The following is an 18,251-nucleotide window of genomic DNA, read 5'->3' as shown; positions in this document are numbered from 1 at the left end:
GTTGTTTTAACCCCCTCCGGGATCGTCCTAAGGGCTCCGAGGAGTGGGGCGGGCTCGGAAGAGGGGGTAGGTGTTGCGGGAGGAAGACCGGGTACCCATATCCCCAATAAAGCCGCGTCCCAGACCCGGCGAGCAGTGGTTCTTCAGCGCGTGCCGAGAACGCGGCGGCGGGAGGGGTCCGGAGCGCGGGAGAGGTCCTGAGGGCGGGCTGGAGGCCAGCCTCCCCACCCCCCAACCCCGCTCCCGCCCAGGCCCGGGGCGCTCCCGCGTCCCCTCCCCCGCGCCCAGCGCCGGTCCTACCGAAACTCGGCGGGCTCGTGGTGTCGAGACGCCCCCCGCGGGGGCCCCGGGCCGAGAGGGAGGGCCCCGGAGGTCCGGGAAGAGGGGGAAAGGGAGAAATTCGAGAAACAAGCCTCTCGGGGAGAACCAGACAAACCGGGTCCGGGCAGGGCGGGCGCAGTCGCCAGGGCGGGGCTAGGTCTGGGGCCCCGAGAGTTGGGGGCGGGTTCTCGGGCGGGAGAGGGCGCTCCACCTCGGTCGCTCAGGACTGGGACGTAGGTAGGGAGCCCCAAGGCCCGTGCGCTCCGGCTCCGCGGGGTCCCTCGTGACGCGGCACCCCGACGGAGTCCAGCAGGCTAGGCGGGAGCTCCGCCCTCGGCCCCGCCCAGGCCTGAGCCCCAAAACTGCGGTCGGGTCCTGGGGAGGTGGGGTAAGACCCGGCGTACAGGGGGAGGTTGAGAGCATGGCACAGGAAGGCGAGAAGGGGAGCGCCTAGGCGCGGGAAGGCTGAGAGCAGCCACCCGTCGTGAAGCCGCCGGGTGGGCAGCCCGAGCGCCGACTGGGGGCGGACCCGCGCGGCCCCGCCCCTCCCGGCCGGTGCCCGCCCCCCTGCGCGCCCCGCCCCCTCCTTCCCCTCAGCCCCCACCCCCCGCCCCGGCTCCTCAACACAAACTTTCCGTCCCGCTCGCTCCCTCCTCCGCGCCCGGCGCCTCCCGCTCCAGCCCGGCTCATTCCGCACATTCCGGCCAGACCCCTCCCCAAGACCCCCCTTCCCCTGCCCCCCTCTCAGCTCCTTCGGGCCCGGCGGAGCGGCCCGGCCGGAGCGCCCCCCCGAGCTCGGACCAGGTAAGCCGGGCAGACGCGGGGAGGAGGCCCTGCTGGGAGAGGTGGTTTGGTTGGCTGGTTCTGGACTGGGGGGGCACTCAAGGGGGGCTGGGTCCCCGAGCTATTGTCCAGCTCTAGCCCGAGCCCCGGATCTGGGTGCCGGGAAGTTTAGAGGGAAGGGGGGGGAAAGCTCTCCGGGAAGCCCCGCCCACCCCTCCCACCCCACCCCCCCCCCCGCGACCCGGACGAGTTGGTCGGGGGAGGTCGGGGAGCAGGGAGAGTGTCCCCGGTGCCATCGCCTGTCCCTCGACACCCCAAACGTCCGCGTTTGGGGTGTCGAGGCAGGGGTCTGGGGGCCGCACGTTTTGGGGGGCCTGCCACCGGGGAGCTCGTACCCGGGACTCCCAGTCCCGGGCCCCGCCGCCCTTTGGACTCCCGGCTCGCGCGCTCTCGGAGCCGGCCCGGCCCCAGCTCCACGCAGGCCTCGGGCCCGGCCTCCCGACGCCCAGGCCGGCTCCTGCGCGCGGTGCCTGTGGCTGCGCTGGATTGTGGAGTGTGTCTGGGAGCAGAGCTGCGTGCCCTGGGCGTGCGCCCCCTGAGAAGCAGGGGCTTCAGCTCCTTCCAGTTCTGCCGCCCCTGTTGGGGTGGAGGTTCGGAGTCCAGACCAGGGCTCTGGGAGCCTCGCTCCAAAGAGGGCTGGCTTTGGGGCCTTATTTTCGCTACACTTCCTTAGAGCCCTTGTTTAGACTTTAGAGGGTTGGAAGGAGGCTTGTCCCCTCCACTACCACCACCACTGGGGAGGGAAGGCCAGGAGTGCCTGCCTGCATCTGGTTTTTAGCTAGCCAGGCCCCAGGGCAGTGTCATTGAGACCCCACTCTGTCACCTTTTTGGGAGAGTGGCCCAGGGCTCAGAGATTCTTTCTGGACAAGAGGGAATGAGGCCTTGGGGGAGGACTTCTCAAGGGGCACCTCCTTCTGTGTTTTCTCTCCAGGTAGAGGCAGAACCAGGTCAGGCCTGGACTTGTAGTCCAGGAAAGCAGGGGATGGGGGTAGGGACTGGACACAGCTTAGGGGCTGTTGTTCAGGGCGGCTCTGTGTATCCCATCTCCTGTGGCCTGTGTATACACATCTCACCCCAGTGCAGGGGGCCTGGACACCTCCTTGGCTAGAATATCGGGGGCAGCCTGGGCAAAAAGGAAATCTAGAGTCCCCCAAAGTTGGACATTTAGGGGGATAATGTGCTCCTCCCTTCCAGATTCTTGTAGCTCCTTTTCCAAGACCCTCCCCCAGGAGGGTGTCATTCCAGGACATGGTTCTGTGGTCTTGTGGATCTCAGCTCACCCTGTGGGCAGGGGACGGACAGATGTAACTTCTAGGAACAGGCTCACCGGTGAGGGTGACTTCAGGGGCCCTGAATGTGCTCTCCTCAGGGAGAGGCTAAGAGCCAATGGGATTCTCAACTTCATGAGCCTTCCCCCACCCCCCTAGGGACGGAACAATAATTAATGCTAATTAGCGCATTGGGGCTGGGGACTGGCTCTGTAGGATGGTCAGTGATTGGCAGGACAGAGCTGTGTGTGTGTGTGTGTGTGTGTGTGTGTGTGTGTTGTGTGTGTGTCCCCCTGCGTGTCTGTTTGTCTTTGTGCTCCCATCCTTGCTCAGGTTTGTGGACCCTTTGTATTCTGGAAATATTAGAACCAGGAGGGGACATCTCAAAGAGGATGTCAAGAAATTAGAGATCTGGTCCCAGCTGGGCCTTTCACCACCTGTGTCATCTTGGCCCTCAGTTTCCCTGCTCGAAATAAATGACTTCTCAGGTCCCCTATCTCTGAGCTCCTTCCAGAGTCTCGGTCTTCTAGTCAGTGGGCCTTGCTCCTTCCATTATGGACCATGAACCTGGTGAGGTCTGGAGAGGTGAGTGGATGATCAGTAATCTAAGGAAGAAAGTGAGGACAAACCAGGGGGTGACTGAGCAGTTTGTAAGTCAGGTGAAGTATGGCTGAAAGATTGCAGGCAGCAGGCATCGAGCGACAGGGAAGCCAGGTGGAGCTGGGGGAACTTGCCCTCTGCAGTGACCCTGGGGTCTGGCAAGGCTGGCCGGGGTGAATTGTGTTTCGAGCTCACGTGGATGGCCTGCCCCTCTGCCTGACTCCCAGACCCTCCGAAGGGCTCAGTGTGGAAGCTGGATGGGAACTGAAGCTATCAGTCCTGCCCGCCTCCTCACTTAGGAAGGATTGAGGAGCAGAGGGGTCCACCCACGATGAGGAGAGTGGGGAAGGGATCTGGGGTGCCAGACCCCAGGTTGCTGGGGAGCCGTGAGGAGAGCCCTAAATGCTGCAGCTTTCTGTGGCAGTAGCTAAGAGGTCGCTGTCTCTTCCCATGTGAGAACTGCAGAAGTTGTGGGGTCCAGGTCTCCATGGACCTCAGAGGCAGCCCTGGAGCCATGGCGGGAGCCTCTCTGGTCTGAGGTCAGCAGATCACACTCAGCCCCGTCCTCAAGGCCTTGCCCTGCCCTCACCCTCTGTCCTGGTGTCATGCCAGCCTGGGCTTGTCTGCAAGAGAGGTGCTGCCCCTCAGGGGAGGACCCGAGAGGGGAACAGACTTTGCCTGTCCTCGAAGGGTCCCACAGGAGGCTGGAGGCCAGAGAATCCCTGTCCCTCCACAGGTCCCCAAAGCCTCAGCCCTTGAGGTTTCCTAGAGTGCTGATTGTTTCCTGTGCTCCCTGCCAGGCCTGAAAGGACAGGAAGCGATAGAGGGAAATGAGAGTGCAACCGTGTGTGACGCTGGACGTGTGTGAGAGAGAAACTGAGTGGGCCATTCTGCGTGGGTGACCGGGGCAGTGGGGGGTGCAAGTGTGAGAGAACCGGCTAAAACCAGTTCTTGTGACTGCATGTGAGGCTGGACTTGTACAGGACAGAAACTGTGTGTGACACTGCCTGTGACTTTAGAACACTGGTGTGTGTGACTGATACTGTATGTACGTGGGAGCCACCATGAGTGATGTCCTGTGTGTGTGTGTGTGTGTGTGTGTGTGTGTGTGTGAAAGAAGCTGTACGCATGGTCTCTATGAGTGGCCATCGCAGGGGACATGCCTTCTCAGCGACCAGCAGCGTGAGCCTGGGTCTGACCCCGTGGGGATCCTGATGCTCTGCGTGTGTGAGGGACACTGCGATTGTTCAAGAACGGGTGCCATTCTGTGTGACGTCAGGTGCTGAGGGGTGAGCACATGTAATACTGTGCGTGCTTTGTGTGTGTGTGTGTGTTTATAGCACATGAAGTGGTCTCAGGTTTTTGGAGCTCTGACAGGCTGTGTGTGCAACTGTACGGGACACGTGTAAAACTTAGGACGGTATGTGGTGCTTGTGAGGAGATGCATGGTGACACACCGCTGAGTAGCTGTGTGAGAAGCTGAGTGGGGAAGAAGGTGTGGGGGGGGCACCCTGGCCTCTAGACCCTGCCCCTGCAGCTCTGTGAGTCAGGGGACCGGTGGGGGGGACCCAGGGGCCTCCGTGGGTGGGCACACTCTGTGGTTGCTGGGACCCGGGGGCAGCGTGGGTGACAGCCATCAGGGCTGAGCCAGGCATGCCTGGGAGACCGTGTGTGACATATTGGGGGCCCATGACCCTGATGCCCGGGGCATCTGCACGGAGGACGGTGAACCCTTAAAAACAAAGAAGGAAAGTACTTAATGCCACTGAATGGTGCGCTTAAAAATGGTAAAGGGGATGTTACGTGTGTGTTAGCACAATGAAAAGCTTAAGAAGGAACAGGATAGGGACGCAGGTCACCGTGGATGTGTGGGATGGTGGCAGGCGAGCGTGTGTGTGAGCGAGCAGAGCCAAGAGGAAGCCTGGATGTTTGTAGAGGACACTGTGACTGTCGCAGTGGTGGGGGGTCAGCCGAATGACGGGTGGCAGCTCAGCGGGTGACACAGAGTACCAGGGGCTGGGGCAGGCTGAGAGGAGACCCTCAGGCGTGGCCATGGACAACTGTGAAACCCGCTTAACCAAGCTACCCATGGGCTGACACCCCCACCCCCAGGCTGGACACCCGGCCTTCACTGGAGTGGGACAAGAGGAGACAGAAAGCGCCTGGCTGGCTCAGTTGGTGGAGTGTGCAACTCTCAATCTCGGGGTCGTGGCTTTGAGTCTCACATTGGGCATAGAGGTGATTGAGTTAAAAAAAAAAAAAATGAGGTGGGACAGAGTCCTAGAGTAGGGGTGAAGGGACGTCTCCCACTGCAGGCATTCCTCTCTCTTCTCCCTTCTCTCTGCAGAGGTTTGAGGGCTTGGAAACTCTACCTCCCACTCCTACACTGGTGCAGGGGTGGTGACAGCGAGGATGAGCTTTGGACAAGAAAGGCTTGGGGGGCATCCTGCCCCTTCTGGTCCACTAGGAAGCCTGTGCCCTGAGTAGTGGGAGTGGGTGGGTGCAGAGTCTTGATTCCCAAATTGGAAGCACATTAATAAGCGGGAGAGAGGGGAGGAGGCCTCCCCACCTCCCTCCTAGTGGGCTCTGCAAATTGCTTCCTCCTGTAAAAATCTGGGCCCTGCCCCAGGGAGGAGGGTACTCCCTCCCCAGTCTGGCAGGGTGTGGCCACTTGGCAGGGTCCCCCAGGGGTCCTTGTGCTAAAGGCAGACACCATCCCCCTCCTGCCCCCTCTCCAGTCCTAACCAGAGCATGGCTCCTTCTAGGGTGGGAGCCTCTGGCAGCTGGAGAACAGCTGGCCCCGCTGTGGGGGCGGGTGAGGAGGAAGAAGGGAAAGGCAGAGCGGGTGGGGAGCTTCCCTCCCCATCCTCAACCCCCTGGCGGGTCAGCCCAGCCCAGGTTTGGGGTGGGAGATTCGGGATGTGACTGCTGATTTCACTAATCTTCCTGCCTTTGGAGTAGCTGTTCTCCCTCCAAATGAGAGCCCTTGGGGGGCTGTGGGCCCTGCAGGAGTGGACAGCTGCTGGCCAGTGGACCCAGGAGGGTCACTGGGCTCAGTTTGTCCTCCCAGTGGGGCTGGTACGGAAGGAAGGATAGCCAGGGACTTGGGGATGACACCCACCTTCCTTGACTGGCCTTGTCTCCATTCCCATCAGAGCAGAGGGCTGGGGGAGCCCAAGCTTCAGGCCAGTCTCCCCTACTCCCTTGAAAGGGAGGTGTAGGGCTGGGTGGTCTGGAGGCTGCGGGGCCTGGGGTGGGGGTTGGGGTAGAGGGAGCTAGGACCTGTGCAGCTGCCCAGGGCAGGCCTCCATCACCGGAGCTGTCCAGCCAGTTATTCCAGCAGTCTGGCCCGAGGGTGGGGAGTGGGCAGCAAGGGGCCCCTTATCTTCCCTGGGGGCCCCAGAGCCTGCTCACCAAGCCTCCTAGCTCCCATCCCTGCCGCCACCCAGAGGCACCTTCTGACCTCAGAAAGCTGAGGGCCCTCAAAGAGGTGAAGCAGGACTGGCTGGTCCGACGGAGGGTAGAGGCAGAGTGGGCCCCAGGTCCGGGGGTGGGGGTCTGCAGCCTGTGGTAATAATGGGCCTCTGAAGAGAGACATAGGAGATGGTCCTGAAGACGTAGGACAGATGGGACAGGAGTGTGGTGTCCTGGACATGGCCCTGTTGTGGCTGACCGCGGCCCCCAGCAATGGCTTCCCTGACACTCCTTCCTTCTAGGGTCTGTCCTGAACCCTGGGCTCTGTTGTCGGCTTATATGTACATAACTCTCTCTCTCTCTTTCCCTTTCTCCCCTCCCTCTGAAGCTCCCCTGCATCTGAGTTTATTGATCTTCCCCCTTCCTGCCCCTTTTAGCCCCCTAACTATGTGTTTCCATCTCTCTCAGTCTTGGTCTCCGTCTGTCTGGGTCTGTTAGCTGTGATTCCGGCCCCCACCATCTCTGGATCCAACTCTCTCTAGCACCCTCTCTGTTCTGTCAGCCTGCCTCTCTCTCGATCTCTCCTCTGGGGCTGACTTCGAGGTTTTGTGGGGATTTTGTCTCTGGGTATTCTCTGGGACTCTCCTGTCTCCCTTGTCTGTTTTCTTATCTGCCTGGCGGGGTCTGTCTCCCTCTCTTGACCCCACCCACAGGCCCCTCCCAGGCTCCACCCCCTCGCCCCTCACTTGGGCCCTCCTCCCGGTCTCCCACCCCTCTGGATGGCACAGCCCAGCACAGAGAGGTTCAGGCATCAGCGTGAGCACCAGTAGGCAGCTAGGGGACTCCCACCCATGCCAGCCCTGCTCTGTAGGGTGGGGATGATGTGATGATCGGCCCTAGGCTGGGGCCACCATCTCCCCTGCAGGGTGCCTGAGCCCCACGTTCGTCCAGGCCAACCTGCAAGAGCCCACAGTCCCCAGGCTGGGTCCCCAGCAGTGTGAGGGTTTAAAGAGAAGGGGTGGGCATGCACCGGTCTCAGTCCCCCTCCCACACCCTCCAGCCTGACTCCTGAGCGCTGCAGCAGGACAGGGACCCCAGTTCAGTGCCCTGCCCGGCACAGATGCCCGCTCGCCATTGCCCACGGGGGTGCCTGGGCCCCGGGGTACAAAAAGTTCTCATCTGGGTGTAGGTCCGGACCCCCACACGGCATACCTGCCCACGTGGGCTCCAGTGCCTGGCTGCGCGGGGTTGGGGGGGGTCACCTGTGGGCCCCTGTGTTGGTGTCTCTGCCCACAGGAGTGTTCCTAGAAAGTGAGTCTTGCATGTGCCCGCGAGCCAACAGAAGGGACGGTGGTCCCACTTGTCTCCTTGACTCGTCCTTGCAGCCGCCCCCTGGGCTCCCCTCCCCCTCACCAGCTGCCAGCGGTCCCAGCCAGGGGCCGCCGCCCCGCCCCCCCCCAGTCTGTCCCAGCTCCCAAGCACTGCTGTGTTCGCCATATTTGGCCACAGTGCTCCTGCGGGGGGCGGGGCGGGGTTGACATCACCCCGAGAAGGGGGGGGCACTGCCTGGAAGAGGGGAGGCGGGCAGGGACTTGGGGGAGGCAGGAAAGTTGCTTTGCAAAGTCTGGGGCTGCCAGGGCCCCCCATGCACTGGGCCCCTGCTGCTCTGAGGGAGGCCTCAGGAAAGGATTTGGGGGGAATGGGTTGAGGACTCTGCTGGGAGGGGTTGTAGAGCACCGCAGCCCCTCTCCTGCCTCCCCTCAGCCTGTGGCAGTGTCAGATCCTGGGGGAGGCTCTGTATCTCAACTACCTCAATATGGGCGTCCCTGGGCTCCTAGAGTCTCTGTGCCCTCACATTTTTATTCCAAGAACTTGGCCTCAGGAGTTGAGGAGGGGATAGGGATCTAGCTTCCTGGGGGAGGGGTGCGTGGGGAGAATGGCCTGGGAATGGAGGAGTATGGCCCCTCTCATTGGTCAGGAGCAAGGCTTCTCCTCTCCCTGGCTGCCTTCTGGTGTGGGAGAGCTCTTCCTCCTGGTCTTGGGGACCTCACAGAAAGGGCTACAGCCGGGTGGGGGTCCTTGAAGCTGCCCCAGCCTCTGGGCTAGAGGGGAGGCCCCAGGGCTGGGCCCCCTGGGTGGGCTCAGGGTGGTTGCCTCCTTTCTTGCTCCAGGTGGTGAAGTTTCTCGGCTTCATTCCCTCTGGTTAGAAGACTGAAGCCAGAGTGGCCGGCTCAGAACCGGGCTCTAGCTCTTCCAAGCTGTGTGTCAGACAAGTTGCTTAACCTCTCTGTTCTCTGGTTTCCTCCTCTGTAAAGTGAGGCTAATAATAGTCTCTACCGCATAGGTTATCGTGAGGATTAAATGAGTCAATGTGTATAAAATCCCAGAACAGGGCTTGACGTGTGGCAGGTGCTCTCATTACAGTAATAGTCTTGACTCTGTTTCCATCTGATAATCCGGCCCTCTAGACCCTCCCCATCCCATGCCACTAGTGACGCTCGTCAAGCCTCCCTAAACAAGCAGGTGGTCCAGCACAGAGGACACCTATCCATTTGACAGGGCCTGGAATTCTTGTCTGAGGGGAAAGAATTCCCTTCCATAGCTTCCGAAGGATCTCCCATCCCTCTACCCTGCCCACCCCCCCCCACCCCCCCCTAGCTCTCCCTGCAGCCCAGAGCCAAGTCCCTGGATCTAGCCATCTGGGGCTCCTAAGCTCCCCGGACACTGGGCATGCAGAGTCCGAGGCTGAAGGGGGTGTGGGGCGAGCCTTGGAGCTACGTGTGTTGGGGGGCCTGCCAGGTGTGGTCTCGGTTAATAACCCAGCCTGGCGTGTGCAGGGAACCTGGAGTTTAGAGAGCTCTGGCTCTTCCACGATGTGGGCCAGGGCAGGGGCGGGCGTGTGGGTGGTTTATGGGCTGCTGTGGGGCCGGGAGGTGCAGGAACAGGAAGTGGGATGGAGAAGCCGGTGGGGTTGAGCAAGGCTGCGGGCCGGGCACCTTCTCGGCTGCTCCCTTGCTGGCCAGCATCGCTCCCTCCTTGCGATTCCTGGGCGGTCCCTGCCCGGTGTTTAGGTTCTGCTGGTCTCCTGGGAGTTATCTTTTAGGGAAGTCAAAACCACACCCTTCCTGGGTCCCAGGCCCTCCCCCTCCCACAGGGGTCTTCAGCAGGGTTGCGCTGAGGCTGGGGGCAAGAATGAGGGGGCTGGGGGGTCTCTGGTTGGGTCTGCCGATGGCAGGGTAAAGATCTGGCAAAGCAGTCCTCCCGGCTACTCTGTTCACTCCACTCTGCTCATCATGACTGTGAGCCCCAGTGTCCCTTCTGAATAATGGGTATCACTCCTTGCCCTCCCTGCCTTAGTTTTGAGGATTAAGTGGACATGAACATGCTTTATGCCCACAAAAGTGCCGTGTAGATATGAAGTATTGTGGTTGGTCCTTTGTCGTGACCTCATTTAATTTTAAGCCTCACAACCTCAAGGACACCTTTTCCCCCTCTTAGGGGACCAAAGCTCAGAGAGGTGAGGTAACTCATTAAGGCTGCACAGCATGGAATAAGCCTGGTTGCTTCCACCTCCCTGACTGCAGCGCCTGTCCTTGGGCTGGGAGATGGCTATGGTCTGGGAGAGCCCCGGCCCTCACCCGTCTGTGTCTGCCCCGCAGGCTCCGGCGGCCCAGTGGGCTCAGGCCCAGAGCCCAGAGCAACCAGCACAATAGCGTCCAACAGCTGGAATGCCAGCAGCAGCCCCGGGGAGGCCCGGGAGGATGGGCCTGAGGGCCTGGACAAGGGGCTGGACAACGACGCGGAGGGCGTGTGGAGCCCCGACATCGAGCAGAGCTTCCAGGAGGCCCTGGCCATCTACCCACCCTGCGGCCGCCGCAAGATCATCCTGTCAGACGAGGGCAAGATGTACGGTGCGTGTAGGGAGACACGGGACACCGGCCCTGGCTGGAGGAGGCAGACTGGCCCTCCCGGCCCCTCCCCCTGCTCTCTGCCCCCTCACCCAACCGGTTTGGCGAAGTCCTGTGGGGCCGCCTGCCAGCCCGCCACGGGCGAGTCTGGGCGTGTGAGCCTGTGTGTCTGGGTCCTCCTCATAAACAAGCCAGGCTGGCCCCCTCCACCAGATTGGGGCCCACACCTTGACACCCCCGTCTGCTCCTCCTCTCCTCTCCCTGCTGGCCTGCAGGTTTCAGGGTGACTCAGTGGACACAGGAAACTGGGTCAGTGCCTGGTGCTCCAGAAAGGCCTGGGAGGGGGTCCCTTCCCACACATGGGGAAGCCTGAGGGATGAGACCGGGGTGTCCTACTGGCGAATTCTGTCCAGCATATGGGTATGGGGTCAGGGCAGGCCACGCTGTGACAAGGGCCTGTGTTAGGAAGAGGGCTGGAGGGACACGGGGACTCCTTCATTCCTCAGACACCCCCCACCCCCCAGCTCTCTCTTGCTCTCCTGGCCTGCTCTCTGCCACCTTGCCCATCTCTTGCCTCCAGAAGGGAGTGTCCCCCTCTTGTCCAGCCCTGAGAGGGCTCTCCCAGAGCTGCATTTTTGGGATAACTCAACCCTTCTGGGCCTGGCTCCTTGCCAGCTCCCTCCAACCCTCCATGGCAGCCTATGGCTGAGTGAGGCAGGCCCTGGGCCTGTCCCATCTGGCAGCTAGTACCGTGGTGGGGTGCGGAAAGGAGACAGCTGGGCCAAGTGGTAAGGGCTGCTGCAGCCCCTGTCCCCAGCAACTGTGCCGCACCCACTGGAGCCCCAGAGCCCCCTCACAAGGCAGGCAGATGTCCCCGGGTGCTTCCCTGATGGCTACCTCCCAGATGGCCGGGGCAGCCCCACAGGGTATGTTTAGACAGGGCAGAGGGAGTGGGGTGGAGAGGGGCAGGCAGGAAGGGAGGAGCAGTGGGGCTGGTTCTGTCATGGAGGAGGAATCTGGAGAATGTGGCCCTTGTGGGGAGCTTGTGGGGTTGGGGTCTGGGGGCCTGGACTGGGGGGATAAAAGGTATTGAATCAGCATCTGTCAGCAACTCACAAGGCAGGAGAGACACTGGTAAGCCGGGACTTGGGGACAGGCTCAGGGACACAATGATGGACTCAGGGACATCCTGACAAAGGCCATCCGTGTGAGAGGTATGCTGAACACCAATGAGCCCTTCCTGCCCATTTTGCCAGAGAAGGGAGGGGACTTGTCCAGGGTGTCCCTGGACACCCTCATCGCAAGGACAGCTAGGACAGGAACCCATCTTTCAGACTCTTGGGACACATGCAGCAGGCCTGGCTCACACACAGATGCTTACACTTAAAGATTCTGAACTCCCATCGTGCACAGAGGGGGATGGAGGTGCCACCGGGGCTAGGAGTGAGCGGCCCAGCTGTCTTTCTGCAGGGAAACGTGTTAGGTGCCTGACCTTGTCCCCTCCCACCCTGCTGACCCCTACTCACACCTCCCTCAGCCAGCAGCCACCCAGGTCCTAGGGCTCCCTGCCACCCCTCACACACCTGCGTGTGCCTCTTGGAATGAAGAGGGTGGGGAGGGGGCAGAAGGGTGGTGTTGGGGGAGGGGGTCTGTGTGTTTTGCAACAGGGGGTGTGGGGTCTGCAGCCACCAGCAGCCCCCCTTGGCCAACTCTTCATTCTTCTCTCACCCCACGCCAGGTCGAAATGAGCTGATTGCACGCTACATTAAACTGAGGACCGGGAAGACTCGGACGAGAAAACAGGTAGGGAGAGGAGGATGCGCGCTCCGGGCCCTCTGCCCATGCGCGCGCCCTCATCTGCCACCGTCGGCCCCTCCCTGTCCCCCTTCCTCTCCTGAGGGACTTCACACTCCCCAGTCTGTCGAGAAGGGGGCACTGCCCTCTCTAAGCAGCCACCACGCCGCCCAAGGCCTTGGGGGTCAGTGACCAGAGATGAGCCCCGTGGGGCAGGCCGGTGTGGTCACTGCCCAGAGTGGCCCCCGACCAGTCAGCGAGGCAGACGGTGATAGTGACACACGGGTGCAGAGCAGGGCAGCATGGCCAAGCCCAGAGTGAGTGTGTGTTGTTAAACAGGGGTCGAGCTGGACCCGGTAGGGGAAGGGAGGAGGGGGTTGCCGTGGCTTTCTGGAGGGGACAACACCCAAGATGCATTTTTAAGAAGGAATTTGGGGTTCAGCCTGGCAGAGAAAAGGGGAGAGGTTCTAGCAGGCTGAGGAAGTCAGATATCCATTGACTCCCTGAACCCCCATGGTGCTTAAGGTTACGTGAATCTGTGTATTCCTCGCAGCAGCCTCGGGAGGTAGGTCTAATAATCATCTCCATCTTCCAGATGAAGACATGGGGGCAGGGGGACGTTAAGTAATTTCCTCCAGGTCACTCAGCTGGTAGGCAGTGGATCCAGGATTGAGCCCACTGGGCGGAAAGCGCCATCCGTCAGCAGTGCGGTGCATGGAGAGAGGGGTGGGAAGTGCTGAGGACAGGGAGGGAGGTTGGCCAGAGGCCTGAGGGACAGCTTTCCCCTCGGGGCAGCTGGGTGCCATGGAAGGGACTAGAACAGGGAGTGGCAGGTGGCAGCTGTCGAGGAATGCTGGCCCAGGAGCAGCTGGGGTAACGGATGAGGGAGGGCCAGGCAGAGGCAGGGACGGAGGTCCGCAGCGGTGGTGGCCGGTGTGGTGGCAAAGGTGAGGGAGGCGGTAGTGGCAGGGAGAGATGACTGGGCGGCTTCTGGTCCTGCGAGGAAACCCAGAAGGGGGGCTGCTTGAGGTGGCTGATGTGCAGGGGTGCCCAGGAGAGAGGCAGGCTAGGCTCAGAGACTGGAGGACCGGAGGGTGCCTCTGATCCTCGGCCCTTCCAGCCCCCCTGTCTAGTGGGGTTTGGACCTGGCACCCCCACCTTGCCAGATCCCCACATGTGCAGATGACAAAGCTGACCTGTCCCATCCCACCATCTCGAAGATTCTGAGTCCACGCCCTCAGTATGGGAGCAGGAGCCTCCCGCATTGCTCTGGAGTTTATTAATCTCTCTCCTGGGGCCAGTTCCTGGGGCACAGTGTTTATTCAGTGAGAGAATTCTAGAGCTCTGCCTCTGTGCTTGGCGCTAGGGATACAGCAGGGGGACCCCACCCACAGGGGCCCTGTTCCTGCAGCCTGGGACTGTAGTGGGGAGGGCTGAACATCAAATTCCCAAGTTCAAATACCCTCACCCCCACCTGTGGGCAAGGAGTGCCCTGCCCCTCAGTTTTCTGTTCCTCGGCCATTAAATTAGCTAATATGGGAAGACACTTAGAACAGAGTAAGCACAATGGAAGAATGTGCCACTGCTGTTGCCATTAATGTTACATCTTTTTTTTTTTTTTTAAGTGGCACAGCCTATCTTTTTTTTTTTTTTTTAAGATTTTATTTATTCATTTGACAGAGATCACAAGTAGGCAGAGAGACAGGCCGAGAGAGAGGAAAGGAAGCAGTCTCCCTGCTGAGCAGAGAGCCTGATGCGGAGCTCGATCCCAGGATCCTGAGATCATGACCCAAAGGGAAGGCAGAAGCTTTAATCCACTGAGCCACCCAGGTGCCCCTAATGTTACATCTTGAAGAGCAGAAAGCCAGAGCGCCTGGCTGGCTAGTCAGTAGAGCAGATGACTCTTCATCTTGGGGTCGTGAGTTTGAGCCCCACACAGGGTGTAGAGATTACTTAAAAAAATGAAGTCTTAAGAAAAATTAGATTAGCAACCAGATGACAGACAAGGGTTTTTGTCTCACTTTTGGTTGAAAAAATGCAGTGTTAGGGTTTTTAGAGATACATACAATTAATAGCAAGTGCAATGCCTCCATGCTGGAAAAACAGCTAAATATTACATTAGGATTAAGTCCCATGTGACTTTCAGCTGTCACAGACTTGACCGTTTGGCAGTGGTCCTCTGTGCTAAGGGTCAAAAGAATCCTGGGAGCGTAGCTTGGTGGTGGAGCAAGTTGGCTCGGGAGTCAGGCCACCTAGGTTCAAATCCCAGCTCCAGCCCTCTGCTGTGTGACCTTGGATAAACTGCTTAACTGCTCTGTGCTCGGGTTTCTTCATCTGTAACTTGGGGGATTATGTTAGGACTGACTTCTTAGTACGGGTCAGATGAGGTATGTGTAAAATGCTGAGAACAGTCTAGTGCCTCAGTAAATGTCACCGTTGTCATCATAGGAAGTGACAGGTAACCTTGCTGGACAGACATCTGATTCTGGGGCCCAGTGAGGCGAACTGAGGCACAGCCATCTGGGTCCTAACCAGCTAGTGGTGGTGGGGCGCTGTGGGGAAACAACAGACACAGTAACTTTCAGGTTAGGACTAAAAAGCAAAAGAAGCTGTATCTTAGTGGGGATAAAAACAACTTTGCAGAGAAAGCCCACAGCCATTGTATATCAGGAGCTCAAGTGAAACAGCCTTGGGGATTCATGTGTTCCCTTCTGTTTCCTGGGGAAAATAGGTTCTCTGAGGCTTACGGGTCAGACCCTTGACCATGTCCTGGCAGTGGGGTGGGGAGAGCTTTCATGGAAGCCATGGCCCAGATGGATGATCTGATGGCCAGCATGAGCGTTATGGCTGTTGGTGATGCCAATCAGAGAAAAGTATCTCAGGGCGCCTGGCCAGCTCAGGCAGTAGAGCCAGGGTTGTGAGTTTGAGCCCTGCATTGGGTGTTAAGATGAGTTGAATAAATAAAGAACCTTCAAAGAAGAAAAAAAGATAAGAAAAAGGTGCCCCTCTAAGAATATCAGTGAGAAAAAGTCACCCATCTTGGAAAAATAAAAAGATACCCTTTCTCTGGGTTAGATGCAGCCCGGCACCAGGGCACATAACTTGAGTGGCAGAGCTTGGGCTGGATTTTAGCCCTTACTGGGTTAGATCCTCTTGTGCAGTGAATGACCTGTACAACTGTACGTAGTGGTCCTGGAGGCTGTGGTAGGCTTTTGATCAAAATAGGGCCAAGAAGAGAGCAGAGAATTAGCAGGGCTCAGGGATGTCTGCTCACAAGGGCCCCACGATTCCCCCTGGCTTCCATTTGGTCCCAGAGACAAGGGCTGGGATGCTCCTTGCCCATGACCACCCCATGCTGTGCCTCCTCACTGTCTGTGTTTTCCTCTCTGGCGGGGCGCGGGGCGGCCCCTAGGTGTCCAGCCACATACAGGTTCTAGCTCGGAAGAAGGTGCGGGAGTACCAGGTTGGCATCAAGGTATGTTGGGCACCTGACTAGGGCCTCCGGTCCCTCCTCGGCGCCTCCACCGCTATCTCTGCACAGCTCAGGCCTCTGCTGCGGCCGGCTCTCACTATGCCTCTTTTCTGGCTGAAGCTCTGTTCTTGCCTCTTCTGCCCTTTCTGCTCTTTTTCTCTCTTTCTCTCTCTTTCTACAGGTCTCTAGCCACTTGCAGGTTCTAGCCAGGCGGAAATCTCGAGAGATTCAGTCCAAGCTAAAGGTAGGGGTTCCCCTGCCACTTGGCCTGGCCCTGCTGTTTTCTGAGCGCAGGGCAGAGAGGCAGCTGGAGGGCTATGGCAGGTTGGAGGGTGTCTCAAATGCAAACAACAGCATGAAGCCCAAAGGCCACTTGGGGCTACAGAGGGCCTCAGCCCTTGGAGACTAAGCAGAAGCCCAGGGTGACAGCCAGCCCTATAGTGAGGGAGAGGAAGACCATCCGGGGGCCACTAAGGCCCACCTCTCTTCTTCATTTTCCTTTTCCTCCTTCCTAATTGCTGCTTGTTAATTGCACGGGGCCTTCAGATGGGCAGGAGGAGACACGGGCACACTGGCCAGTAGAGCTGTTGTGGTAGCCCTGGCTCTTCCTTGCACTGAATGCTCAATCCTGGCTGCCCTGCAGCTGAGGATCTCAGAGCATGGGCTCATGGCCCCTGTAAGCTGTGGCTTCTCCCTGCTTCTCAGCTGCACAGCAGGCTGGGCCTCGCGCTCCAGGCCTCTGGGCCTGTATCATAGCTCCAGAGGACACGAAAAGACCCCCAGGGGCACCAGCGTGGTCTGCCTTCTAGGTCTCCAGCCTGCCCTCCCTCATCCTGCCTTTGCAGGGCACCCCCAGCTAGCAAGCCCTCCCCTTGGGTAGCAGTGGGGAGGTGGGAGGAGGGGTCCACAGCTGCCTCTGAGCTCCCCTGGGGTCCTGAGACCCGAGAGGCTGGTGGCTGTTGAGTGGATGGGGTGAAGGAGGTCACTTCCCTACCCTATGTCACCCTCTTGTGTGCCTCTTCTAATCTACCTTCCCTCTCCTTTGCAGGCCATGAACCTGGTAAGTAGTCTGCCCCTCCCCTTGGGGACGAGGTCAGGGGGAGAGCACCTAACACAGGACTTCCAAAGTATGAATTGTGAAATCAACTTAATAGGGTTGGCAACCAACACTGTTTAAAAATGAGATAGAATGGTTCTCACACTTTAGCACGCATCAGAATTGCTGGGAGGGCTGGTGAAGACAGATTTCCGGGCTTCCCCTGCAGAGTTTTTGAATCAGTGGGTCTGGGCTGGGGCCCGAGAATTTGCATTTCTAAGCTTCCAAGTGATGCTGGTACCATCTGTCCACAGACCATACTTTGAGAACCAATGATGAAACAGAGTAGGAAATAGGGGAGTGCATGACAGATAACATAAGGGGAAATGTTTGGGTATATACTGGGTTATGGAATAAAATAAAATAAAATAATGTCTCAATGTGGACTGTCCTCAGACACACCCTCAGGAGATAGGCCCCGGCAGGGGCTGAGACTACACAACAGAGCCCTAGGACCTGGGAGGGGCCCCAAGGCAAGCCGCAGCCCGTCTCTGACCTGGCCCATCCTCACACGGCCTCTCTCCTCCCCAGGACCAGGTCTCCAAGGACAAAGCCCTCCAGAGCATGGCCTCCATGTCATCCGCCCAGATTGTCTCCGCCAGCGTCCTACAGAACAAGTTCAGCCCGCCCTCCCCTCTGCCCCAAGCCGTCTTCTCCACTTCCTCACGGGTACAGTGGGCCTGGGGCGGGGCGGGGGTTGCTGAGGTGAGGGAGGGCCTTCGGGGCTGGACAGTGGCGGTGGGTCCTGGATGCTGAGGGGCCCCTGGTCTTTGTCCCATCTCTCTAGTTCTGGAGCAACCCCCCTCTCCTGGGACAGCAGCCTGGACCCTCTCAGGAGTGAGTATTGTGGCCCATCCCTCTCACACCCTTGCCACTGGGACGTCCCCTTTGAGCTGGCTTCCAAGCTTTAATTCAAAAATAGAGGACGGGGAGCGCCCGGAAGAGAGCCACACATCTGTCTGTTCTCTCATGTGTTTGTTCATTCATCCGCCTCCTCGTCCACTTGCCGTCCGTTTGCCCTTTGGTCACTTCTCCCTCGGTTGCTCCCCGGGTTGGTCTCCGAGTCAGCACGTGGGGGAGTCAAATGTGCTGGGTTCCCTCAGTTCTAAGAGGACTTTCATCCTCAGACACACCCTCAGTTTCATGGGCCGCTCTCAGGGTGGGGTTGAAAGGCCGCATTCAGCGTGCACCTCAGTTGTAAGATGCAGCAGGGTTTCATAAAAGCTCAAATGTGGAGAAAACCCAAAGCGGGAGGCTTAGCCTGTCCGCATGCACTTCTGGGCCTTTGCAGAAAGGCGGGGTGGCTCCCTGTGGAGACCAGATGAGCCTCCCAAGGGACTAGGTGGAAAGTGGGCCGGGGGTGGGGGGGCGGTGACCCTCTAACCAGGCCGCGCTCCTGTTTGCAGCATCAAGCCCTTTGCACAGCCAGCCTACCCCATCCAGCCGCCCCTGCCGCCGACGCTCAGCAGTAAGTCCCCTGCACACCCGCTCAGCAGCTCAGAAGAGCCGGGGGGGGGGGGGGGGGGGGGGGGGGG

The 18,251-nt window shown here is 59.5% G+C and overlaps 1 protein-coding gene across 1 annotated transcript in view; it reads left to right on the top strand.

Moving 5' to 3' along the window:
* The first annotated feature begins 921 nt into the window (after positions 1-921).
* The window catches only part of TEAD3 (TEA domain transcription factor 3), a 20,884-nt gene continuing 3,554 nt past the window's right edge, over positions 922-18,251 (top strand). The window contains exons 1-8 of the mRNA XM_032864311.1: positions 922-1,125; positions 10,106-10,357; positions 12,093-12,157; positions 15,802-15,864; positions 16,669-16,680; positions 17,248-17,385; positions 17,504-17,553; positions 18,123-18,184. Coding sequence (XP_032720202.1) covers positions 10,351-10,357; positions 12,093-12,157; positions 15,802-15,864; positions 16,669-16,680; positions 17,248-17,385; positions 17,504-17,553; positions 18,123-18,184 — 397 coding nt within the window. The 5' untranslated portion in view covers positions 922-1,125; positions 10,106-10,350. The remainder of the gene's footprint in view (positions 1,126-10,105; positions 10,358-12,092; positions 12,158-15,801; positions 15,865-16,668; positions 16,681-17,247; positions 17,386-17,503; positions 17,554-18,122; positions 18,185-18,251) is intronic.

This window comes from Lontra canadensis, unplaced genomic scaffold (genome assembly GCF_010015895.1).
Source record: "Lontra canadensis isolate GAN:19392208 unplaced genomic scaffold, GSC_riverotter_1.0 scaffold27, whole genome shotgun sequence".
NCBI lineage: Eukaryota > Metazoa > Chordata > Mammalia > Carnivora > Mustelidae > Lontra > Lontra canadensis.
This window is presented reverse-complemented; position numbering and strand designations above follow the sequence as displayed.